The sequence below is a fragment of the Heptranchias perlo genome, chromosome 1 (assembly GCF_035084215.1).
Source record: "Heptranchias perlo isolate sHepPer1 chromosome 1, sHepPer1.hap1, whole genome shotgun sequence".
Lineage (NCBI taxonomy): Eukaryota > Metazoa > Chordata > Chondrichthyes > Hexanchiformes > Hexanchidae > Heptranchias > Heptranchias perlo.
Window position 1 is genome coordinate 6,994,597 of NC_090325.1, and position 26,061 is coordinate 7,020,657.

At 46.0% G+C, this 26,061-nt stretch overlaps 1 protein-coding gene across 5 annotated transcripts in view; it reads right to left on the reverse strand.

Moving 5' to 3' along the window:
* LOC137314445 (exocyst complex component 6B) overlaps nt 1-26,061 on the reverse strand; it is a 628,729-nt gene that overhangs the window by 462,800 nt on the left and 139,868 nt on the right. For 4 of the 5 annotated variants that reach the window (XM_067979862.1, XM_067979811.1, XM_067979897.1 and 1 more), the window contains one exon: nt 4,598-4,802. In XM_067979862.1, coding sequence (XP_067835963.1) covers nt 4,598-4,802 — 205 coding nt within the window. Of the gene's footprint in view, nt 1-4,597; nt 4,803-6,514; nt 6,590-26,061 lie in introns of those variants that run through there. The other variant, XM_067979913.1, reaches the window with a different exon arrangement.

Genomic DNA, 26,061 nt, shown 5'->3' on the forward strand with positions numbered 1-26,061 from the left:
GGAAAAAATTGGAGGAAGAGCGGGAGACTAATTGAATGGCTCTTTCAAAGAGCCAAATGGCCTCATTCTGTGCTGTATGACTGTATGCATGCACTGCTAGGCATTATTGCAGTTCAATTGGTCACAGCATGATATTTCACATACCCGCCTTTACAATTCACTGAAATCGTAGCAACAATAGTGATAAGATCAGTTTGTTAAGCCCTGTAATGTAACACAGGCTGTTCTGCCCATTTACGAAGCCCTGTTTGTTGCCACCAACACGTCAATGTACATCTCCAAAAACTGCAAGAGAGAGAACATTATGCGTCAAAGAAAAATAAGAAAAGCTACCTTGCACTGTGCAGTTGGAACTTTCTAAGTGTGACCTGGTTTGGTTTTAATTTCCACAGTTCAGCAAACAAGCACATGCAAAAAAAAACTTTCAATACAACATCCGTGTTCTGTGGCTGACCTCAAAGTTCTGATACTTAAAACTGGATACTGAAGAGAAAAGCAAGCAGAAATGGTTCTAATCCTTTCATCGCTTTTAAAAAAAAGTGTGAACCCCGTGCTCACAGAGGTGAGCGGTGTCAGTGCTAGGGGAATGGAAAATTTCAGCTACCTAGTGTCACCGTCAAGCACCCTCAGGTCAGGTACAGCATGGGCTAGATGCAGCATAAAGCTTCCTCACCTCTACCACAACATGCCTCAGTTCTAACCTCATTGTACCAAGTGTGACTTGTTTCCATTTCATGAAATGCTACAGGGCAGCTGATGTGGGAAATGGAAAACGTTCTGAAGTCCATCCCGCTGAGGAGTAGATTAAAGCTGTGCCAAACTTATTTCATGTAAAACCCCGACATCCAGCAGAGAGGGGAGACTTCCGTGTTCATCTGTCTGGGCTAGATTCAAACCCGGGTCCCAGAGTCAAAAGACAGTGTTTAACTCACTGGGCCACCCATTCCCCTGGTTCTAAATATTTTGGAAAGAGACAAAGAGAAGGAGGAAGAAGAGAGAGAGAGAGAGAGAAAAAAAAGAGAAAAACAGAAGAGAGTGAGAGAGAAAGAGAAATTTGGATTTATACAGTGCCTTTCACAATCTCAGGACGTTCCAAAGCACTCCACAGCCAATGAAGTATTTTTGAAGTGTAGTCACTGTTATAATGTAGGAACCCACAACCTTTTGCCTCAGAGGCGAGAGTGCTACCAACTGAGTCACAGCTGACACTTAATACCAGACTCATAATTTCCTCGTCATTCTACTTTAAAACTGTCAGTTGTCCGATCATTACTGCCTCATAATTAACAGACGAATGTCGCCCAGTAAAACCTGCCGTGATTTATCAAGCAACCAGTGAGTATTTGACCACACAATGACAGAGAGCAAATGACAACAGTGGCTGCTAGGAAATTCAGATCTGTTATGATCTGGAATGCGCTGCCTGAAAGGATGGTAGAAGCAGATTCCATAATAAATTTCAAAAGGAAAGTGGATATATATTTAAAAAGGAAAAATTTGCAGGGCTATGAGGGAAGTGGGATTAATTGGATAGCTCTTTCAAAGAGTCGGCACAGGCACGATGGGCCAAATGGCCTCCTTCCGTGCTATATTATTCTATGAGCGCCTGGGAAAAAAAAGAAAATAACAAGCTGCGTACGAGCTGCCTGGAGTCAGAGCAGCATGTGAGGATCTCAATTTATTAAGGAATCTATGTGTTTAGGTAGGGGGCTTCTCTGCTCCTCTCAGGGAGAGGCAGTTAACTCTCGTCAGGAGTCAGCATATTTGTGGGGTAGGGGCTCTCAGTTCTTCTGAGGATTTTGGGTGTTTAGAGGTGAGGCTTCTCAGCTCCCCAGAGGTTTATGCATAGCAGGTTCATCTTGCGAGGGATACCAGAACTGGGGGTCATAAATATGACAGTCACTAATAAATCCAATAGAGAATTCAGGAGAAACTTCTTTACCCAGAGAGAGGTTAGAATGTGGAACTCGCCACCACAAGGAATAGATGAGGCAACTAGCGTAGATGCACTTAAGGGGAAGCTAGATAAACATATGAGGGAGAAAGGAATAGAAGAGTATGCTGATAGGATTAGACGAAGAAGGGTGGGAGGAGGCTCGTGTGGAGCATAAACACCAGGATAGACCCGTTGGGCCCAATGGCCTGTTTCTCTGCTATGTAATGCATTCTATGTAATTCTATGAGGATGCAAAGAGGTTTCAAGGCGATTTAGACAAGTTGAGTGAGTGGGCAAATACATGGCAGATGCAGTATAATGTGGACAAATGTGAAGCTATCCACTTTGGAAGGAAAAACAGAAAGGCAGAGTATTATTTAAATGGTGATAGATTGGGAAATGTTGATGTACAAAGGGACCTGGTGTCCTTGTACACCAGTGGCTGAAAGCAAACATGCAGGTGCAGTAAGCAGTTAGGAAGGCAAATGGTATGTTGGCCTTCATTGCAAGAGGAGCAAGAATGTCTTACTGCAAGTTATACAGGGCTTTGGTGAGACCACACCTGGAGTATTGTGCGCAGTTTTGGTCTCCTTACCTAAGAAAGGATATATTTGCCAAAGAGGGAGTGCAGCGAAGGTTCACCAGACTGATTCCTGGGATGGCAGGACTGTCGTATGAGGAGAGATTGGGTCGACTTGGCCTGTATTCACTCGAGTTTAGAAGAATGAGAGGGGATCGTCGAGCAGAAATTGATAGCCAAGTTCCGCACCCATGAGGACAGCCTCAACCGGGATCTTGGGTTCATGTCACGCTGCACGTAACCCCACCAGCGAAAAAAGAGTTATCTGTTTTTAATACAACTGGTCATTCTCTCTCTTTCTCTTCCTTTCGGATGTTTCTCTCTCTCTCTGTATTTGGGTTCGGACTGTTTGTATATTCAGTCGTCCTATATTTACTGTCTCTCTGTCTGATCGCCTTGACAACAGGCAGTTGGAAAGATTATCTGTAATCACCAGGCATTGTTCTCTGACTATATATGCGGTAACCTTCAAGGAATCCCACACTCACCTGACGAAGGAGAAAGCCTCCGAAAGCTTGTGATTTTTAAATAAAACTGTTGGACTATAACCTGGTATTGTAAGATTCCTTACATTTCTCCACATCTTATAAAATTCTGACAGGGCTAGACAGATTGGATACAGGGGGGATGTTTCCCCTGGCTGGGGGGTCCAGAACGAGGGGTCACAGTCTCAGGATACAGGGTAGGACATTTAGGACTGAGATGAGGAGAAATTTCTTCACTCAGAGGGTGGTGAACCTGTGGAATTCTCTACCACAGAAGGCTGTGGAGGCCAAGTCACTGAATATATTTAAGAAGGAGCTGGATAGATTTCTAGACACAAAAGGCATCAAGGGGTATGGGGAGAGAGCGGGAATATGGTATTGAGATAGAGGATCAGCCATGATCATACTGAATGGCGGAGCAGGCTCGAAGGGCCGAATGGCCTACTCCTGCCCCTATTTTCGATGTAGGTTCGACCCAAATGGAGCTATAGTGAACGTAGCCCCACAGTCAAACAATGACCAGAGACGCCACACCCAGTGGGAACAGATGCTGCCCAAAAGGAATGTCTAACCAGCCGCCTGATCCACTCTCCCGCCCAACTCAAGCCCCCTGCCGTAGCTGGACCCTGATCCCGTCACTCAAATGCTGCAGGAACCTGCGAGAGGTAAGCTATAAGTATCTGCAGGACTGTGCAATTTCTAATGTACCACGCATCCAGTAACAAGCTGTGATATTTTTGCTCATTCTATTTACAAAAAAAATACATAATATAGAGGACAGTGATATGAGGTTTCAATTCCTAACTGTGACAGGCAGCAACTCACTTCAGTCCTACATCTATACGAACGTCTGCTGCTGTTCAGACTCCAGCCCACCATTCGCCTCCCTCCCCTTTTGCTGCACCACTGATGGAATGTCCATGCACTCTGGAATTCTCTTCCCAAACCTTTCCTATCTCCCAGCTTTTTTTTTTAAAATCACACCTCCGCTAACCCCTGCACAGTATCCAATTCTCCTCCCCCACCCTCTCATGAACTTCCTTGTTCCATCTCACTACATAAAATGCTCCGTATAATTAGGAACAGCAGTAGGGTATTCAGCCCCTCAAGCCTGCTTCGCCATCCAATAAGATCTTAACTCCATTTACCCGCCTTGGTTCAGTGACTCCTTAATACCCTTGCCTAACAAAAATCTATCACTCTCAGTTTTGAAATTTTCAATTGACTCCCAGCCTCAACAGCTTTTGGAGGAAAGATTTCCAGATTTCCACTATCCTTTGTGTGAAAAAGTGCTTCCTGACATTACTCCTAAATGGCCTAACTCTTAAATACCCCCACTAGAGGAAAGAGTTTCTCTCTATCGACCCTATCGAATCTCTCAGTCATTTTAAACATCTCGATTAGATCAACCTCAACCTTCTAAACTCAAAGGGAATATAACCCAAGTTTATACAACCTGTCCTCATAATGTTACCCTTTAAGCCCTGGTATCATTCTGGAGAACCTGCGCTGTACCCACTCCAAGCGACTGATTATATCCCCCTTTATCTCCCACCACTAATGTACTGTGGTGTCTGTGCGGGCTGGCAGACTCACCTGTTTCATGGCGGTCTCTCCGATTTTGTCCGAGTGCTTGCGGATGCTCTCCAGGAAGTCCTTCAGGTCAGACATGGAGACTTCCTTTATCTCGTCTCGTAATTGGGGGATATTCTCCACCATTATTGTGCAGAAGCGATAGGGGTTCACCTGAGGCAAGAACGTGTGCTCCATGTGCTCCATTGTCTTCAGTGCAGGGTAGTGTCTAATTGGAAAATGGAAAAATATAACAGAGAGAAAGAGAGAAAAAAGAGAGCGAGAGAGAGAAGAGAGAAAAAAAAGAGAGCGAGAGAGAGGAGAGAGAACGAGAGCGAGTGAGAGGGAAGGAAGGAAAAGAAAAGAGGAACATTGGTCAGTAAAGTTTTTCTTAGTTCCTCTTTGTCTTATCAATTTTTTTCCCTAAATTCCTGAGGGCTTGGACTCCACAGCAGCTTCATAGACAGGCAGCATTTACTGCCCATCCCTCATTGCCTTGAGAAGGTCGTGGCGGGCTGCTTTCCAGTTTTGATACAATTGAGTGTCTTGCTGGGCCATTTCAGAGGGCAGTTAAGAGTCAACCACATTGGCGTGGGACTGGAGTCACATATAGGCCAGAATGGGTAAGGACGGCAGGTTTCCTTCCCTAAAAGGACATTCGTGATCCAGTTGAGTTTTTAACCAAAATCCAACAGTTTTGTGATCACTTTTACTGACACCAGCTTTTTATTCCGAGAATTGCAGTTTTGTTATATAGAAAATGCAATAGCCAAGTGTGCACTGCAAGATCAGAGAGCCATGAGTTGTGCAACCCATTAATCTGTTTTAGATGCTGTTGGCCGAAGAAGGACTTTGGCCTGGAGAAGCTGCTGCTTTACTTCAAATAGTCCCAAGGGACCCATCGTGTCCACTTGAGAAAGGGACATGCTTTTAGGCAAACAAATCACGAGTGGTGCCAATAAGGAATGGTTAGTTGGGAAGGAAGAATGTGTTGGGGATAGAAATTATCCACATTTATGAAACAAAAGTACTTGCACTGCATTGTGCCTTATCGTAAAATTGAAACAACAAAGTACTTCAAATAGTGAATAGCTTTCAAAGTACAGTAACTGTTACAAGGCCTGTTCACCCCTGTGCTCGCTGACCTACATTGGCACCCGGTCCGACCATGCCTCAATTTTAAAATTCCCATCCTTATTTTCAACCCCCTCCATGGCTTCACACCCCCGATCGCTGCAACCTCCTCCAGCGCTACAACCATCTGAGATCGCCGCGCACCTCCAATTCTGGCCTCTTCCTCGTCCCCGATTTTCATCGGTCCACCATTGGCGGCCGTGCCTTCCGCTGCCTAGATCCTAAGCTCTGAAATTCCCTCCCTAAACCTCTCCACCTCTCTCTCCTGTTATGACGCTACTTAAAATCCACCTCTTTGACCAAGCTTTTGGTCACCTGTCCTAATATGGTGTCAATTTAAGTTTGATTACACTCCGGTCAAGCACCTTGGTACATTTTACTACGTAAAAGGCGCTATATTAATGCAAATTGTTGTTGTAGGCAAACAACCATTCTACATCAGCAACATCCCACAAACAGCAAGGGGATGAATCACCAGTTAATCTACTTTTGATGGTGTTGGTTGAGGGGGGAATGCTGGCCAGGAGACTGGGAGAACGCCCGGCTCCTTTTCAAATAGCGGCGGGGAATCTCCAGCATCCACCTGAAGTGACAGGCGGGGCCCTCGGTTGAACGTCTCATCCGAAAGACGGCACCTCCGACAACGCAGCTCTCCCTCAGTACTGCACCGGAGTGCCAGCCTAGATTCGGGGCCCATGTGCTGATGTGGAGTCTTTCTGACCCAGAACCATCTCTTCTCCCCCAAACATAACTCACTCTCCTGTTCTACTTTCTTTCTCCACATTTCAGCTCCTAGAAACACTTAACTCTTTCCAAAGTGAGGGGGTTTTTTTTTTTGCTCGTCTTTTTCTTGCGAGAGGTGAGTGGAGGAAAGACAAGAAATAAATTGTTCACCATCTGAAATAAACTGAAGCCTTGCTTCCAATTTTCTCTAACCGAAACTTATTTTCCTACAAAAAAAAACAAATTTAAAATTTAATCTGAGGCATAAATTTGGTCTTTAAGCCAAAGTGAAATAAAACAAAACATAGAACAAATGTATTTTCTTTCCATAACAGCATTATACATCCAAACGGAGATTAGGAAATAAACAAAAAAAACAAATGTTCACATCAAATTATATTCTATGACTGGCAAACCGCTTGCAGATACTTAAAAGCATGTCGCCCTCCATGATATGATGAGTTTAAGCATCAATCCTAAGGATTACACTCATTACTGCTAATCCACGCTTCCGCAAAGCCCCCACCCCCCCCCCCACACACAGCTCCAGCAAAGCCCGGGCTTTTATATCATTACAGTCTGTTTCCTTCTCTCATTTGAAGCCGTCAGCAATGCAATTACTGCTATGAAACATTATTATCCCTCCATCTGTTAACACTGCAGACCCCCCTCCTTTTTACCCAAAGCTCCTTATCTCAAATTATATCTATCAAGTAACGAAAGCCTTTCAGCGCATTTACAAGGTCCTGACTGTTGGTCCTTCAGGTCAATATTGGAAATTAATCTGAGTTAAATCCTCTCCTGCACTCCCCTCTCCAGTGTTAAGTACTTTATTGATTAAGGCTCTTATTAACATCGGAGCATTGACCTAAGAGCTCGCACAAACAGCAACAGATTGGATGGTGGGGGGAGGGGGGGAATACTGGACGGCAGATGCTCTCCGAAACTGCATGTTCCCAAGGAGATAGCTGGGTCCCATCTCCTTTTGAGTTTTCTACCATACAATTTCCTGCTGCACTGAGCTTCCATCACAACTTGACAAACATCTGCCTCGCGAATACTCAAACCGGAGAGCGCCCAGGGAATGCACAAACACGACTGGAGATAGAATTACATAGAATGTACGGCACAGAATCAGGCCATTCGGCCCAACTGGTCCATGCCGGTGTTTATGCTCCACACACGAGCCTCCTCCCACCCCTCTTCTTCTCACCCTATCAGTATAACCTTCTATTCCTTTCTCCCTCATGCGTTTATCTAGCTTCACCTTAAACGCATCAATGCTATTCGCCTCAACTACTCCTTGTGGTAGCGAGTTCCACATTCTAACCGGGTAAAGCAGTTTCTCCCGACAGAAAGCTGGAAATCGATACCTATTATGTTAAAAAATCTCGCGTGTGCCTGCCATTGCCGTGTACAAACTTCACTTCCAGTTGTCACCTTTTTTTATTTCGATACTTAGCGATGAAGATGCCGACGTGATTGGTTCTAAGGAGAATTCCCGAAGCAAGTTCGGGCGGTGCTGAAGTTGCAGGCTGCCCCCACTGGGGGCGCAGTAGCACCACTGCATCCCGTACACCATTGGAAATCTGCTCATCTGAACTTGAAACAGATACAGCTGAAAAAATGCACCGCAGGTTAGTGTCCAAAAGAGAAGAGACACGTTGAGTCTGCAGCATTTCTGATGAAGGGTCCCGTCTTTGGGCAGTCTATCAGGGTGCTAATGTGGGCAATAGGAAGCTGGAGGTCTCCCAAGTCAACCAACGGTCTCATGGTCCATTCAGGTGGGAGAAAAGGGGTGGGACAAACTGGCAGGTGGAGGACTGCACCCCCCCAACTTCCCCAAACACCTCACCATCATGCATCAGCTTGTGACGACAATTGGGAAGTATGTTAAACTGGTCTTCTCGTATTCCACTCTGGTTAAAACTCTCCATGCTCTGTAAAGTCTGGGCACTTAAAGCACATCAGTCCACTTTATTAATTCATTCTCCGGTTGTGGGCGGTCGCTGACAAGGCTGGAATTTATGGCCCAATCCTAGTTGCCCTGTACTAAGTGGTTTGCTAGGACACTTCAGAGGGCAATTAACAGTCAACCACATTGGTGTGGGACTGGAATCATATATAGGCCAGGTAAGGACAACAAGTTTCCTTCCCTAAACAAACCAGTTGGGTTTTTACGATAATCTAACAGCCTCACTTTTACTAACACCAGATTTTTATTTCCAGATTTTTTTTTAAAAACTGAGTTCAAATTCTCGAACTGCCATGGTCGGATTTGAACACACGTTTCCTGGATTATTCGTCCGGTAATATAATTGCTACACCAACGTACCCTCGAAGCAGCAGGCTTCCCAGATGAGTTTTGGGAGCCCTCCATTTGGAATGCATAGAAGTTACAATACGGAAACAGGCCATTCTGCCCAACCACTTCAGGTCGTCATCTAGACTCCACGCAAGCAACTAGTTCCAACCAAATTTACCCACCCAGTTCCCTACATCCCACCGACCCCTTTTCCTTCACTTTGGTGAGCGTGGAGTCTGAGAGCCAACTAAATTTATTGATGGTTGGAAAAATTCAGGAGGAGGAAATGGTTACACTTTCCAAATCAAAATTAGCAGGACACGACAGGTCTGCAATATTCTAACCAAACAGACCCGAAGGTCCCAGATTTGACTCCTAGGAAAGCAAGAAAGTCTTGCATTTAAATAGCACCTTACATGACCTCAGGACGTCCCAAAGCGCTTTACTGCCAATGAAGTACTTTTGTAGTCACTGCTGCAATGTAGTAAACACGACAGCCAATTTGCGCACAGCATGCTCAGATAAACAGCAATGAAATAATGACCAGATGATCTGTTTCTAGGGATGTTGGTTGATTAATAAATATTGGCCAGGACAGCGGGGAGAACTCCCCTGCTCTTCTGAGATGGCAGATGGGGCCTCGGTTTAAGGTCTCATCTGAAAGACGGCAAACTCCGACAGTGCAGCACTCCCTCAGTATTGCGCTGGCAGTGTTGGCCTGGATTATGCAGGTGAAGGTGGCTCTCAATAAGAACGCTGATGTTTTGTGATGCTGGGTTAGTGGAGACCAGTGTTCCAGTCGACCTGACAATGACCAAGAGCTCGCAAGAGATAACTTATTACACCCACCCGATCTAAATACAGTGAAATCCATTAGTTAGACTGAGGAAATATAGAAATGCTCCTCGTTAGCATTTCTCAGCGATAGGGTCTGCTTTTTTCCAGGAGCTGTATAAATTATTTTACTTTTGCTTTGCAAATAAAAACATAGGTTACTGCAGTACTGTAACAAATTTAGGATTGGACAGTCAAACCTGCCTGGAGATCCAACTCATAACAGCGGCCTTGGCAATAATTCAACTTCTTTAACAGTAACTCAGATAACAAAAGTTTCAGTGATTTTCATTATGGCGTTCCTCAAACGTTACAATACAGTAGAAATCTTTGTGGCATTCTAATGGTTAATCCGTGTACTTGTAAATTACTCAGTTACTCTGTTCAGAGAATAATTCAAGGCTTCCCTCAATGTCTCGAGGACGGGGAGAGAATGTAACGTGTGGAGCGATACTGAGCCTCAGAGACCTTGGCCCTGATATTACCAGGGAGGCGGGATGGCAGCGGGGGGGCGACTGGCAATTGGTAACCCACCCAGTGAAATCGGTCCGTTCCCCACGCGATCGCGGGTAAATTGAAGGCTTCCGGGTTTCCCGTCGTCAACCTGCGCAGCGGGCGGACTGCGCACCCGCATCACAGGCTGTCAGCTGGAGGAGCCCTATTTAAAGGGGCACTCCTCCAATGACTGATCCTGCAGCAACCAACCAAAAGTACAGCATGGAGCAGACCTGGGAAAAGGCTGCTCCCAGATTTAACGATGCCTCACTCCAGGTCCGACTAGATGGGGTGAGGAGGAGGATGGAGATTTTCCAGCCAGTGGAAAGGAGGAAGTGGCCTGTCTCTGCCACCAAGAAGGCCTGGCTCGAGGTGGCAGAGGAGGTCACGGCAGCAGCAACATCTCCCGCACCTGGATATAATGCAGGAAGCGCTTCAATGACCCAACTAGGTCAGCCAAAGTGAGTACACTTACTCATTCTCCTACACTCCGTCTTCCACATCACTGCCCCCACCCCACAACTCATTCAGCACTGCCAACACTACTCTATCACATCACTCCTCACACCTACTCAAACCTCATCCTCAACTTACCTGCACTTACACACCTCCCCAGTACTCATCCCAATCCTCATACAATCTCATGGCTCTGTCTCATACTCACCCTCTCATGCATCTCTTTCACGGTCAGCCTCACCCAAACCAATGCAGTCAGCGGTTGGCCATGTCACCTCACTCACGCCTCTCTACTTTCTCCCCTTATAGGAGAAAAGAGCCCAAAATTCACGGGAGGGGACGAAGACTGGAGGGGGGCCGCAACATCAGGTCGTCCTCATGGACACAAAGCAGGAAACTCTGGAACTAAGCCGCACCCTCGAGTGCCTGTCCGTCGGGGACGCGAGACTGCCACCCGGCAAACGGCTGGTGACAGAACTTTAACATTCAGCACTCACAATAACAAATTATGTTAACATGCATTGCCATCTTCAGCACCTCAACATCTGTCATCATGCTTAATATTGCCTTCTGTTCTCTTACAGGGCCTTCAGCGACCGCCGTGACGGCAGAGGGCGATTCCTCAGAGGACCTGCCGGCCTCTGAGGGGGTACCGTCACATCTGAGCGAGCCATCCACCAGCGCAGATACACACACCTCGGTGGCTCCCCGTCCTCACTCAGTTGGGGTCACACATGGTGAGTCACCACACACGTGAGCACGAGCAGACACTGGTGGCAGGGGCAGCTGTGCAGAGTCCGTGTCTGTGGGACCACTTTTCTCCAGGCTCTGCTCAGCTGGATACCGATGCTGAACCCTGGGGGCCATCCTTTAAAAGGAGAATGATCGAGGGGCAGCAGCACATTTGCGAGGTGCTGGAACAGGTGCCACGCGCACTCTCCACAATTGCGCAGTGGATGGAGGGGTCCAACTCCTGCATGAGTGGAATGGTGGCACAGGTACAGGAGGGAATCTCTGAGATACTGTCACAGGGACGTGAGGGCATCTCTGAGATAGTGTCGTGGGTAAGTGCGGGAATGTCTGCGATGGGGGGAAGGCAAGCCTCCATCGAGCTTCAAGCACGGCTCACCAATGAGTCCAATGAGGCCCTGACAACGGCCCTTCGGACTCAGGGAGAGCAACTTTCAGCCGCCCTAAACAGGCAGGCAGATACACTAGCACTGGCCTTACAAGGCTTCACTCATATCCTCCAAACTGTCGTCCAGCAGGGTGGTAGGAGGTGATGTGGGCCTGGCCCAGGAAAGCGATGATGGCGAAAGAGGACATGGAAGTGGGAACGCCACTCAAAGCGCTCCCATGTCTCACCTGTTGCCCCCCTTTCAACCAGAACCCGCAATGCTGCCCCCTCTCCAGGTGGTCGAGTCTGCCCCTGCACAAGTGCAGGTGGAGCAGTCTTTGGAGGGGCTCTCACGGGCACCGAAACCCAGAGGGAGTCGGCCCAAAGCATCTAATCAGTCAAGGCATGAGCAAGAGCAACCTGCCAATACCTCTGCTGCAGCCACAGGGGATGCACCATGTAGGAGTAGTCGTAAGCGTACGGCAAAGGTTTTGTGAGCACAAAGGGGATGCACAAGGATGTTTGACGGTTTGTCATGTTTTTTATTTATATTTGATTTTTGTTAATGGCACATTAAATATTATTATTGTCACCACTACTGCCACGCCTTGGTCATTCTTGACTGGCTTGTGTAATAAGTCCCTTTCATGAGGTTCACCATGAACACTCACACTTGATACCACCCTTTGGGTCACCCTACAGTGGGTGTATGTGTAGTTGCATGACTATTTTGTGCAGGTGCCTGTGGCGCAGCACTGTGTTGTGGAGCTCCACGTGGCGGAGGTGGACGGCGTGCCTGGCGAGGCTGGTGATGTTGCTCGTCCTCGGATGAAATGATGAATGCAACTATAGCAACCCCCACCCCACACCATCCTGACGGTGTGAGTTTGAGGGGGTCGGCAAAGTAGCAAAATGTGTTTGCACAGCAGAGTTTAGGGTATAAATTAATAATTTTGAGTGGAAAGACAAAGGTGTTGCAGCCAAAACTTTGTCTGAAGTGACAGAGTGCCCTGCTGCAATAAATGAGGTTTTCTCCCCAACTGCCAAATAATCCTTTGCATCACCCACTGGCTGAAACACGTCTGCTTCAACAGGGAGCGTTTATGACAGCACGGGAAACACGCTGAGGATCCTTCAAAATTGCACCCCTGCCAAAATCGCCAGTCAATGAGGTCTGTCCAGTATCTCAACTACCTAAATTATCATCTCGCCGGCTTTAATTGCCGTGGGAGTCCCGCATGCGGGAGCTGCGCGCGCACCCGAACGAGTCATTGGAGAACCCGGAAGTCAGCGGGTTGGAGCCGGGCTCCGAACCCGCTCCGGGATTCTGCCATTTTAGGAGCCCCCCTCCCCGCCCCCAAAGCACCCATTTGGCCATCCGAAAATCGGCCCCCTTATCTCAACTCTGAGAAATTTCTATGCACTTCAGGCAATGAATTACTTTAGATTTCAGGGCTGTTGTGTAGGCAAGCGTAGCAGCAACTGTGCACACAGCAAAATTCCACATCCAACGATAAGAGATGAATTGCCAATTAATCGGCTAGCTGGTTGAGGGTGGAATGTCAGCCAGTGCACAGGCCTCGGTTTTACATATCATTTGAAGGATGGCACCTCTGACAATGTAGCATTCCCTCAGTATTGCACTGAAGTGTCAGCCCAGATTATGCGTTCAAATGCTGGAGTGGGGCTTGAGTAGGGAAGTCCCAGGTTTGATTTCTAGTCTGTGTTGAGCTAGTGACCACTACTGTGGCACAATGCAGGGTACGGTAGCATAGTGGTTATGTAACTGGGCTAGTAATCCAGAGGCCTGGACTAAAATCCAGAGTCATGAGTTCAAATCCCGCCACGGCAGCTGGCGAATTTAAATTCAATTAATTAATTAAATTCAATTAATTAAATAAAAATCTGGAATTAAAATACTAGTATCAGTAATGATGGCCATGAAACTACCAGATTGTTGTAAAAACCCATCTGGTTCACTAATGTCCTTTAGGGATGATGTGGAGATGCCGGTGATGGACTGGGATTGACAATTGTAAACAATTTTACAACACCAAGTTATAGTCCAGCAATTTTATTTTAAATTCACAAGCTTTCGGAGACTTCCTCCTTCCTCAGGTAAATGTTCCGGAGCTCCTCGAAGCCTAAGCATGTATAAATGCGTAGGCTTCGAGGAAGGAGGAAGTCTCCGAAAGCTTGTGAATTTAAAATAAAATTGCTGGACTATAACTTGGTGTTGTAAAATTGTTTACAATTGTCCTTTAGGGAAGGAAGCCTGCCGCCCTTACCCGGTCTGGCCTATATGTGACTCCAGACCCACAGCAATGTGGTTGATTCTTAATTGCCCTCTGAAATGGCCCAGCAAGCCACTCAGTTGTAAAATCTCACTACGAAAAGTCGTAATAAGAATAAAACCGGACGGACCACCCGGCATCGGACCACGAGGCACCGGACACGACAACGGCAAAACACCAAGCCCAGTCGACCCTGCAAGGTCCTCCTTGCTAACATCTGGGGACTTGTGCCAAAATTGGGAGAGCTGTCCCACAGACTAGTCAAGCAACAGCCTGACATAGCCATACTCACAGAATCATATCTTTCAGCCAACGTCCCAGACTCTTCCATCACCATCCCTGGGTATGTCCTGTCCCACCGGCAGGACAGACCCACCAGAGGTGGTGGTACAGTGATATACAGTCAGGAGGGAGTGGCCCTGGGAGTCCTCAACATTGACTCTGGACCCCATGAAATCTCATGGCAGCAGGTCAAACATGGGCAAGGAAACCTCCTGCTCATTACCACCTACCGTCCTCCCTCAGCTGATGAATCAGTCCTCCTCCATGTTGAACACCACTTGGAGGAAGCACTGAGGGTAGCAAGGGCACAAAATGTACTCTGGGTGGGGGACTTCAATGTCCATCACCAAGAGTGGCTCGGTAGCACCACTACTGACCGAGCTGGCCGAGTCCTGAAGGTCATAGCTGCTAGACTGGGCCTGCGGCAGGTGGTGAGCGAACCAACACGAGGGAAAAACTTACTTGACCACGTCCTCACCAATCTACCTGTCGCAAATGCATCTGTCCATGACAGTATTGGTAGGAGTGACCACCGCACAGTCCTCGTGGAGATGAAATCCCGTCTTCGCACTGAGGACACCATCCAACGTGTTGTGTGGCACTACCACCGTGCTAAATGGGATAGATTCAGAACAGATCTAGCAGCTCAAAACTGGGCATCCATGAGGCGCTGTGGGCCATCAGCAGCAGCAGAATTGTATTCCAGCACAATCTGTAACCTCATGGCCCGGCATATTCCTCACTCTACCATTACCAACAAGCCAGGGGATCAACCCTGGTTCAATGAGGAGTGTAGAAGAGCATGCCAGGAGCAGCACCAGGCGTACCGAAAAATGTGGTGCCAACCTGGTGAAGCTACAACTCAGGACTACATGCATGCTAAACAGCGGAAGCAACATGCTATAGACAGAGCTAAGCGATTCCACAACCAACGGATCAGATCAAAGCTCTGCAGTCCTGCCACATCCAGTCGTGACTGGTGGTGGACAATTAAACAACTAACGGGAGGAGGAGGCTCTGCAAACATCCCCATTCTCAATGATGGCGGAGTCCAGCACGTGAGTGCAAAAGACAAGGCTGAAGCGTTTGCAACCATCTTCAGCCAGAAGTGCCGAGTGGATAATCCATCTCAGCCTCCTCCCGATATCCCCACCATCACGGAAGCCAGTCTTCGGCCAATTCGATTCACTCCACGTGATATCAAGAAACGGCTGAGTGCACTGGATACAGCAAAGGCTATGGGCCCCGACAACATCCCAGCTGTAGTGCTGAAGACTTGTGCTCCAGAACTAGCTGCGCCTCGAGCCAAACTGTTCCAGTACAGCTACAACACTGGCATCCACCCGACAATGTGGAAAATTGCCCAGGTATGTCCTGTCCACAAAAAGCAGGACAAATCCAATCCGGCCAATTACCGCCCCATCAGTCTACTCTCAATCATCAGCAAAGTGATGGAAGGTGTCGTCGACAGTGCTATCAAGCGGCACTTACTCACCAATAACCTGCTCACCGATGCTCAGTTTGGGTTCCGCCAGGACCACTCGGCTCCAGACCTCATTACAGCCTTGGTCCAAACATGGACAAAAGAGCTGAATTCCAGAGGTGAGGTGAGAGTGACTGCCCTTGACATCAAGGCAGCATTTGACCGAGTGTGGCACCAAGGAGCCCGAGTAAAATTGAAGTCAATGGGAATCAGGGGGAAAACTCTCCAGTGGCTGGAGTCATACCTGGCACAAAGGAAGATGGTAGTGGTTGTTGGAGGCCAGTCATCTCAGCCCCAGGGCATTGCTGCAGGAGTTCCTCAGGGCAGTGTCCTTGGCCCAACCATCTTCAGCTGCTTCATCAATGACCTTCCCTCCATCATAAGGTCAGAAATGGGGATGTTCGCTGATGACTGCACAGTGTTCAGTTCCATTCGCAACCCCTCAGATAATGAAGCAGTCCGAGCCTGCATGCAGCAAGACCTGGACAACATCCAGGCTTGGGCTGATAAGTGGCAAGTAACATTCGCGCCAGACAAGTGCCAGGCAATGACCATCTCCAACTAGAGAGAGTCTAACCACCTCCCCTTGACATTCAACGGCATTACCATCGCCGAATCCCCCATCAACATCCTGGGGGTCACCATTGACCAGAAACTTAACTGGACCAGCCATATAAATACTGTGGCTACGAGAGCAGGTCAGAGGCTGGGTATTCTGCGGCGAGTGACTCACCTCCTGACTCCCCAAAGCCTTTCCACTATCTACAAGGCACAAGTCAGGAGTGTGATGGAATACTCTCCACTTGCCTGGATGAGTGCAGCTCCAACAACACTCAACAAGCTCGACACCATCCAAGATAAAGCAGCCCGCTTGATTGGCACCCCATCCACCACCCTAAACATTCACTCCCTTCACCACCGGCGCACTGTGGCTGCAGTGTGCACCATCCACAGGATGCACTGCAGCAACTCACCAAGGTTTCTTCGACAGCACCTCCCAAACCCGCGACCTCTACCACCTAGAAGGACAAGGGCAGCAGGCGCATGGGAACAACACCACCTGCACGTTCCCCTCCAAGTCACACACCATCCCGACTTGGAAATATATCGCCGTTCCTTCATTGTCGCTGGGTCAAAATCCTGGAACTCCCTTCCTAACAGCACTGTGGGAGAACCGTCACCACACGGACTGCAGCGGTTCAAGAAGGCGGCTCACCACCACCTTCTCGAGGGCAATTAGGGATGGGCAATAAATGCCGGCCTTGCCAGCGACGCCCACATCCCGTGAATGAATAAAAAAAAAACAACAATACAATTTGCTTTAAGTGTCTCTAGACAAGAGATGGGGAAAAGCAAAAATGATAATCAGTCAGGTTACTGTTCCTGATAGTTATCCAGCGACGAGCACCGGAATTTGTGCATGTGTCTACATCGACAAGGGAAAAATTGGTCTAGGGTGTGATGACATCCTCCCACCCCTAGAACCATATCCTGGGCATCCAAAACTCTGCTGCCCATATATCCTAACTCACACCAAGTCCCGTTCACCCACCACTCCTGTGCTCGGTGACCTACGTTGGCTCCCAGTCCCCAATGCTCCTGTGAAGCTCCTTGGGACATTTCACTACGTTAAAGATGCTATATAAATGCAAGTATTTGTTAATGGCCCAAGGGAAACACCGGAGAAAAGTTATCACTGGGAGAGAGAGGGAGAGAGAGAGACAAAATGTCATCCAACTCGAAGAATGTCCTCTGCTGCCACTGCTTCATCCTGACCTGAGATTGCCAATACTCAGGTAGGCCCATATACTGAACTGGAACAAGTGTTCACACTATTGTATTATGGTGTGACTATAGAATGGCTCGAGCTTTGTTGATTACATGATCACACCATAATCACAGATCAATCAAACCACAACAATTAATTCCACAAGGCAGCTACGCACATGGTTTGCCTACATAACTCTCACTGCACTTCAAATTCATTGTATGTGAAGTGCTTTCAGATATTTCTCAGACGTGATAAGGCACTAGAGAAATGCAAGTCTTCCTTTTTCTTTCTGTCCCTACTACCCCATTTAATTGTTGACCACTTTTATTTTTCAAATTAATTTAAACTTTTCTTTTTACTTCTCCCAATCATGCAGACAGGACTCAACCCACTAAAGTGTCTCTGCTGTACCCACCCTGAGCTCAGCATATGCTGCTCCACTCAACCTCTCTGCTCTGTCCAATCTAAACCTCCCTCCTTCACACAGATATGACGTTCCCACCCAGTCAACCTCTCTGCTCTGTCCAATCCAAACCTCCCTCCTTTGCATAGATGTGATGAAGTCCCCACTCATTCAACCTCTCTCCTCCATCCAACTCAAACCTCCCTCTCCCTCCTTCGCACAGCTACGAGCCGAGGGCTGGCCCACTCAGCCTCTCTCTGCTGTGCCAGACCAGACTCATATCCGCCATGTCTTATAAGTGCAGCTACGTTGCTGGTGTTGAGGAATTAAACATGAGCGAATTTAAAAGGCAAATTAGAAGTGGATTTCCAAGAAAATACTGTTGGGTCAAGAGGGAAAATGGAAAAAAAAAAGGAGCAAAGCAAAGGAACAAAGGTTTAAAAATTAAATTTGAGAGAAAAATGAAGAAAATGCAGGGCAGACAGGCAGAGGCAGGTACACATGGACACACCAAAGTGTACAACTGAATGAAATTAAACCACATAGTGGGACAAGAGTCGTAGATAGGCCAGACTGAGTCGGGAAGGGCATCAGTGAACCAGTTGGGTTTTTACAACAATCCGGCAGCTTTCATGGATGTTTTTTCTGGTGCCAGCTCACAATCACCAGATTTATTCAATTATTATGAACTTTAGAAGCTTATCAACAAACATGGCAAGGACGAGTGGAATACAATTCGTGAAGTAACATTTTTCCCTTTCTTGAACGAGGCTGTAATATTTTGGCACCAAGCAGTGCTTCAGCATACAGATTTTATGGTTAGTGTATCTGTTACCTCCTCCCTAACCTCTCAGACGCAGACCATCTGGGCCTGGTGACTTTTCCACTTCGATCCCCATTAACTTTCAGAGGATCATACACCACAGGAGGCCATTCGGCCCATTGTCCCCGTGCCGGCTCTTTGAAAGAGCTATCCAATTAGTCCCACTCCCCCTGCTCTTTCCCCATAGCCCTGCAATTTTTTCCACTTCAAGTAATTATTCAATTCCTTTTTGAAAATTACTATTGAATCTGCTTCCACCACCCTTTCAGGCAGCGCATTCCAGATCATAACAACTCGCTGCGTAAAAAGATTTCTCCTCATCTCCCCCCTGGTTCTTTTGCCAATTATCTTAAATCTGTGACCTCTGGTTACTGACGCTCCTGCCAGTAGAAACAGTTTCTCCCTATTTAGAATCATAGAAGTTACAACATGGAAACAGGCCCTTCGGCCCAACATGTCCATGTCGCCCAGTTTATACCACTAAGCTAGTCCCAATTGCCTGCACTTCGCCCATTACTCTAATACTTTTGAATATTTATCTCCAGTGGTGGCTGTTCACGCACTGCTACAGTCCTACTGTCACCTTCCTCTGTTAACTAAGAAAAAATAGTTTTCAAATCTTTTAAGCATTTCCCCATTCCCTCGCTGTCAAGCTCCAAGATGGCTCGAACTGATCCCACCCCTTCTTTGACTATCCTTTACTTGGAAACTTCTAAAACTCCTTGCTAGCTCCTCTTTTGTCGATGGCTGGACTTCTTCCTCTAGCCTTCCTGATCTGCCTTTTTTGCTTTACTTCTGTATTTGTTTTTTTTCCTATACCATCCCTCCACACTTATCGTGCTAATCGGTACAGCAGTGTAATGGTTATGTTACTGAAGTAGTAATCCAGTGGTCTGGGCAAATAATCCAAAGAACATGAGTTCAAATCCCACCACAGCATTTGAGAATTTGAATTCAGCTGACAAAGAAACAGGAATTAAAAAGCTGGTCTCAGTAAAAGTGACCGTGAAGCTGTCGGATTGTCATAAAAACCCAACTGGTTCACCATTGTCATTTAGGGAAGGACACTTGCATGGTCTGGGTCTATATATGACTCCAGTCCCTACACCAACACGGTTGACTCAAAATAGCCCCCTAAGTGGCCTAGAAACCCACTCAGCTGCGTCAAACCTCTGAACGGTCAGGGAACAAATACAGTTATAAAACAGAAATACAAAATATCTGTCAAAAATAAAGTGAGGGGAACAATTATTAAAAACAAATTAAATTGCCTAAATAGCAATGTGCACAGCATCCAAAACAAAACAGGGGTACTGGAGGCAATAATTCGTAGCTCGGTGGTGGGCAAACTATTAGAATCAATACTGAGAGATAGGATAAACTGTCACTTGGAAAGGCATGATTTAATCAGGGATAGTCAGCATGGATTTGTTCAGGGAAGGTCATGCCTTACAAATCTGATTAAATTCTTTGAGGAAGTGACAAGGAGGATTGATGAGGGTAGTGCAGTGGATGTCGTCTACATGGATTTTAGTAAGGCATTTGACAAGGTCCCACATGGCAGACTGGTCAGAAAGGTAAAAGCCCATGGGATACAGGGAAATGTGGCGAATTGGATCCAAAATTGGCTCAGTAACAGGAAACAAAAAAGATAAAAGTCGATGGATGTCTTGGCAAATGGAAATCCGTTTCCAGTGGTGTGCCACAGGGCTCAGTGTTGGGTACCTTGCTGTTTGTGGTATATATTAATGATTTGGACTTGAATGTAGGGGGGCATGATTGACAAATTTGCAGACAACACAAAAATTGGCCGTGTAGTTGATAGTGAAGAGGATAGCTGTAGACGCCAAGAAGATATCAATGGGTTGGTGGAGTGGGCGGAAAAGTGGCAAATGGAATTCAATCCAGAGAAGTGTGAGATAATGCTCTTAGGGAGGGCAAACAGTAAAAGGGAATACACAGTAAACGGGAATATATTGAGAGGGGTAGAGGAAGTGAGAGACCTTGGAGTGCATATGCACAGGTCCCTGAAGGTGGCAGTTCAGCTGGATAAGGTTGTGAAGAAGGCATACGGAATGCTCTCCGTTATTAGCTGAGGTATAGAATACAAAAGCAGGGATGTAATGATGAACTGTATAAAACGCTGGTAAGGCCACAGCTGGAGTATTGTGTGCAGTTCTGGTCACCACATTACAGGAAGGACGTAATTGCTCTGGAGAGAGTGCAGAGAAGATTTACAAGAATGTTGCCAGGGCTTGAAAATTGCAGCTACGAGGAGAGATTGGATAGGTTGGGGTTGTTTTCTTTGGAGCAGAGGAGGTTGAGGGGTGACTTGATTGAGGTGTACAAAATTCTGAGGGGCCCAGATAGAGTAGACAGGAAGTACCTGTTTCCCCTAGCGGAGAGTTCAAGAACCAGAGGACATAGATTTAAGCTGATTGGCGGAAGGATTAGAGGGCTCATGAGGAAAAACCTTTTTACCCAAAGGGTGGTGGGTGTATGGAATCCGCTGCCCGAATTGGTGGTAGAGGCAGGGACCCTCAACTCTTTTGAAAACTACCTGGACCTGCACCTAAAGTGCTGTAAGCTGCAGGGTTACTGACCGTGTGCTGGAAGGTGGGATTAGAATGGGCACCTGGTTGTTCTTCGAGCCAGCGCAGACACGATGGGCCGAATGGCTGTATCTTTTCTATGGTAGTGAGGAGCCATTATTGAAACATGGCTACATAAAGATCAGGGCTGGCAGTTAAATATTGCAGGATATAACGTATTTAGAAAGGATAGGGAAGGAAGAAATGGGGGGGTGGGGGAGCTGTACTAATTAGAAACAACATAATGGCAATAGAAAAAAAGGGCTATAAGTAACATTAACATAGAAACAGAGTTCGTATGGATTGAGACAAAGGATAAGAAGGGATCGACCACATTAATAGGTATATTCTACGGACCATCTAATAGTGGAAGGTAAGTGGAGGAAGAAATATGTAGGTAAATCTATGAAATGAACTAAAAACATTGAATAATAATCATGGGAGATTTCAACTACCCCCCAAATAAACTGGGAACAGGGAATGGAGTTTTTAAACAGCGTGTACAGGACTCCTTTCTTACCCACTATGTGAGAAGCCCAACAAGAGAGGAATCACTGCTGGATCTAATAATGGGAAATGAAACAGAGCAGATAAGAGAAGTAAGCAACTAGGCAATAGCGATCATAACATAATAAGGTTTAAAATAATGATTGAGAAAGACATAGGTAAGACAAAGTCCAAAGTAATAGATTGGAAAAAAGCTAATTTTATGGGGATGGGAATGGAACTAGGGAAGGTAAATTGGAAACAAAATGTGGACAGACAAAGAGATAGAACAGCAGTTCTATCTAAAAAATAAGAACATACTAGCCAATAATTAAACACCATGGATGAATAAAGAGATATAGGTAAAATTGAAACTAAAAAAAAGGTATACGCTAAGTACATAGACAATAAAGGAGAGGATGATAAAAGGGAATATGAAGAGGGTAGGAAAGAAGTAAAAAAAAACAATTAAGAAAGCAAAGAGGAACTGCGAAATTAAACTACCAAGGAATATAAAAGAAATAGCAAAGTATTCTATGGACACATAAATGACAAAAAAAAAAATCAGGATAAAGATAGAGCCACTAAGGGATACACATTATAAACTCACAGGTAATGACAGCGAAATGGTAGAAATATTGAACAGTTACTGTGCCTCAGTATTTACCAGGGAGACTAATACGGTGGGCATGACATTAGAAGAAAAGATCAAAAAAGATATAAAGACACTTAAGATAGAAAGGGGGGAGATAATTGATAAACTAATCAAACTTAGAGATGATAAAACCCCTAGTCTGGAGGGATTGCATCCACGCATATTAACAGAAGTTAGCGAAGAGACAGTAGAGGCATTATTACATATATATAAAAATTAGTTAGAAAAGGGAATAGTGCCAGAGGACTGGCGGACAGCTAATGTGATCCCTATATTTAAAAAGGGAGATAGAATAAGTCCAGGGAACTATAGACAGTTGGCTTAACATCAGTGGTAGAAAAGAATACAAAATCTTTACTCAAAAGATGTAATAGAAAAACATTTAGTCAGCACGGATTTGAGAAGGGAAAGTCATGCTTGACCAACCTTATTTAATTCTTTAAAGTAACAACAGAAAGAGCAGACAAGGGCAATGCAGTAGGTGTAATATATTTGGATTTTCAAAAGGCCTTCGATAAGGTACCGCATTGTAGACTCAGGACTAATGTCAGAGCATGTGGAGTCAGGAGACAGGTAGCAGAATGGATACCAAGCTGGCTACAAAACAGAAAACAGAGAGTAGGAGTTAGGGGTAGCTACTCAGACTGGCAAAAGGTGGGAAGTGGTGCTCCACAGGGATCGGTGCTGGGACCACTGTTGCTCACAATTTACATTAACGATTTGGGACTTGGGAATCGGAAGCACAATTTCAAAATTTGTGAATGACACCAAATTGGGGGGTGTAGTTAATACAAAGGAAGAATGTGTCAAAATGCAAGAGGACATTAATAAACTTGGATGTGTAATTGGCAAATGAATTTCAATACAGGTAAGTGTGAGGTGGTACATTTTGGTGGGGAGGATAAGGAGGCCACATACTGCTTGGATAATAACAGTTTTAAATGGGGCAGAGGAGCAAAGAGATCTCGGGGTACAGATACACAAATCATTGTAAAAGTAGCAACACCGGTTAATAAGGCCATAAAAAAGGCAAACCAAGTACTGGGATTCATTTCTGGAAGGATAGAATTGAAAAGCAGATAAGTTACTTTAATCTTGTATAGAACCTTTGTTAGACCACACTTGGAATACTGTGCACAGTTCTGGTCTCCATATTACAAAATGGGATATAGAGGTATTGGAGAAGGTGCAAAAAAGATTTACAAGGATGATACCAGGACTGAGAGGTAATACTTATCAGGAAAGGATGAACAGGCTGGGGCTCTTTTCTTTCGAAAAGAGAAGGCTGAGGGGTGACCTTTTGGAGGTCTTTAAGATAACGTAGAGAAATTGTTTGCACTTGTAGGGGAGTTTAAAACTAGAGGTCATAAATATCAGATTGTCACTAATAAATCCAATAGGGAATTCAGGAGAAACTTCTTTACCCAAAAGAGTGGTAAGAATGTGGAACTTGCTACCTCAAGGAGCAGTTGAGGCAAATAGCATAGACATATTTAAGGGGAAGCTAGACAAGCATGCGAGGGAGAAAAGAATAGAAGGATATGTTGATAAGGTGAGATGAAGTAGGGAGGGAGGAGGCACATTTGGAGTATAAACACCGACAGACCAGTTGGGCCAAATGGCCTGTTTCTGTGCTGTAGACTCGATGTAACTCGATGAGATGAGCAACAAATGCCCGCCTTGCCAACAACGCCCACATCCCAAGAACAAATAAAATAAATTAATTCATAAATGAGCCCCTTTTTTTGCACTAACCTCTATATTTATCCAAGGAACCTCTACTTTAACAGATTCTCCCTTTATTTCTAGTCGGAAGGAATTTAATCATCTATAAATCTATCTCAGATTTAAATACATCCCACTGCTGATCCGCCAATTAATCTAAGCTAGGTCTCCCACTGAAATGAGCTTTATCATTGATTTTTTTTTTAAAGTGTAACTGGGACTATTTCCACTGCAGCAGATAAGGTTCGGAGGAAATTTAATAGAGGCTTTTAAAATCATAAATGGTTTTGACAGGAAAGACTACCTTCTCTGGTTCGGGAGTCAGTGACGAGGGGCCATTAAGAGACTGAGGAGAGAGGTTAGGAGAAATGTCTTTCTGCACAGTTGTTGGCACATGGCATGCTTTGCCACAGGGTGCATGTGAGGCAGAGACCATTGCATTATTTAAAGCAAAATTGGAGAAATATTTGAATCAAAGGAAGATATGAGTAATTAAGAAAAGAAAGCCTTGCATTTATATACCGCCTTTCATGACCTCAAGACATCCCAAAGCCAATGGAGTCTTTTTTTTGAAGTGCAGTCACTGTTGTTATGTAGGAAACAAGGCAGCCAATTTGCACGCAGCAAAGTCCCAGAAACAACAATGTGATAACAACCAGATAATCTGTTTTAGTGATGTTGGTTGAGGGATAAATATCGGCCAGGAGAAAGCAGGGCAGTGTGGTTAGTTTTGGACTGCAAAGAGCCAGCACAAACACTGTGGGCCAAATATCACTCTTCTGTGCTGTAATTTGCTACGGGTCTAAATAGCATCGGAAGAGGATGCAATTCTCCCCACAACAGAACACAAGTCTCAAACACTCACTGTCCACTCTCACACGTGAAGAACTCAAGTCAATGTAGCCGACGTTGGTCTGCAACTCGAGTCAACTCTTTCAGTTGATAAGGTGCAAAAATTGGAGATGTCAGGGAGCTGCAAGAGGCAGAGTTCCTTTACATGAGGGGTTACTGTTTCCCCGGGTACGAAAATTCAAGACTGCATCAGCGGCAAAATCTTTCAGTTATTGGAGCAGCAGAACATTAAAGAATTTATAATTTTGGCAGAATTTCTAATTGTGATGATTTTACTCAATGCAAGGTTTTTCCACTGCCTAGAATAGAACAAAATACAACATTTTTTCTGTTCAAAAAAAGAATGCATGACCTACAGAGGCATGCCACCCTCTCTCTAACCTCTACCCCTACAGCCCCACCCGGAGGGCCTCGGGGGAGGGGGGCGGGGGGAAAAGAGGCCCACTATTTACTTTCCCATGAGATGTTGGCAAGGCAGAGCCAGCGAGTACTGGAGCTGCCTGCACGTTGTGCCCTCCTGCTCTGAAGCACTCTGCACGCCAACGCATGGATTGAGTTTCCAGCCCCGGACATCTCCAGCAGTTCACATGCCTTTCCCAAGCTGTGCAAGCAGTGATGTGGTTTAAGAAAAATAGTGCAGATTTTTAAACGGTTTTTGAACAGGATTTCTGCTAACGAAGTCCCTTCTTTTTTTTTTCTCCCCGCTAGGCCCAACTCAAACAAGTCAAGTTAACCGGTTAGGGACCAAAGCACTTATCACAATACTGCCCACTATAGGGTGCTAAGCGACATGGACCAGATGGGTCTCGGGGCGGACTGCCCGCTAGCTGATCTCAGTATGGGGTGGGAAAATTGGCCTTTGTCCCCTAGATACAGGGGTGAGGGTGTAATTAGCTGAGGTTCTCATTCCGGACCCCAGCTCACCAACCGCTGTGCGCAAATATGGGACAAGGGCAGTGTCGAGCTACGCTATGATGCCATCCACAGTTGAATAGCTCACCCGGGCTTGCACATGGAAAAACAGCCACTTTTTTTGTTGAGGGGTAGGGGGGGGGCGTG